Consider the following 504-nt stretch of genomic DNA (forward strand, 5'->3'; position numbering starts at 1 on the left):
CCGGCCCGCTGACCCTCGAACGGAACCGACTCTTCTTCCAGCGACCAGCGTCTGATCATTGCCAGATTTGGTCACCACGCGGCGAGGAGGAGTTAGCAACGGTAGTTAATAATAAAAGATATTCAGTATGCAGCAGTAGAATATGAATATTCGAGGACAAGCGCGTGGCGTATACGCACATACATACACACACATACACACATACACACATACACACACATATATACATATATGCACACATATGTGTATACATACATGTATATGTATATACGTATATATATATATATATATTTTTTTTTTTTCTTTTTCTTTTTCCGTCTTTTGCTGCCTCGTCCGGCGAGTAGGCCCGCTGCTCTTCTCATCAGTACGGCCAGAACGTAGGCAACGGAGGCGGTGGTGGCGGTGGCACGGTAGGATAGAGAGTTGGAGTGGCGATCAGAACGCAGGTGGGCGGCAGGGGAGGCGGCACGGGCGGCGGTAAGACCGGGGAGAGTGTAATCGCTG

The 504-nt window shown here is 48.8% G+C and overlaps 1 protein-coding gene across 1 annotated transcript in view; it reads right to left on the minus strand.

Annotated features, from left to right (window-relative positions):
- Positions 1-280: 280 nt before the first annotated feature.
- Positions 281-504, minus strand: part of LOC102672230 (heterogeneous nuclear ribonucleoprotein L-like) — a 3,473-nt gene continuing 3,249 nt past the window's right edge. Inside the window, exon 5 of the mRNA XM_006625042.2 lies at positions 281-501. Within this exon, the coding sequence (XP_006625105.2) occupies positions 362-501 (140 nt within the window). The 3' untranslated portion in view covers positions 281-361. The remainder of the gene's footprint in view (positions 502-504) is intronic.

The sequence above is a fragment of the Apis dorsata genome, unplaced genomic scaffold (assembly GCF_000469605.1).
Source record: "Apis dorsata unplaced genomic scaffold, Apis dorsata 1.3 scaffold_1239, whole genome shotgun sequence".
Lineage (NCBI taxonomy): Eukaryota > Metazoa > Arthropoda > Insecta > Hymenoptera > Apidae > Apis > Apis dorsata.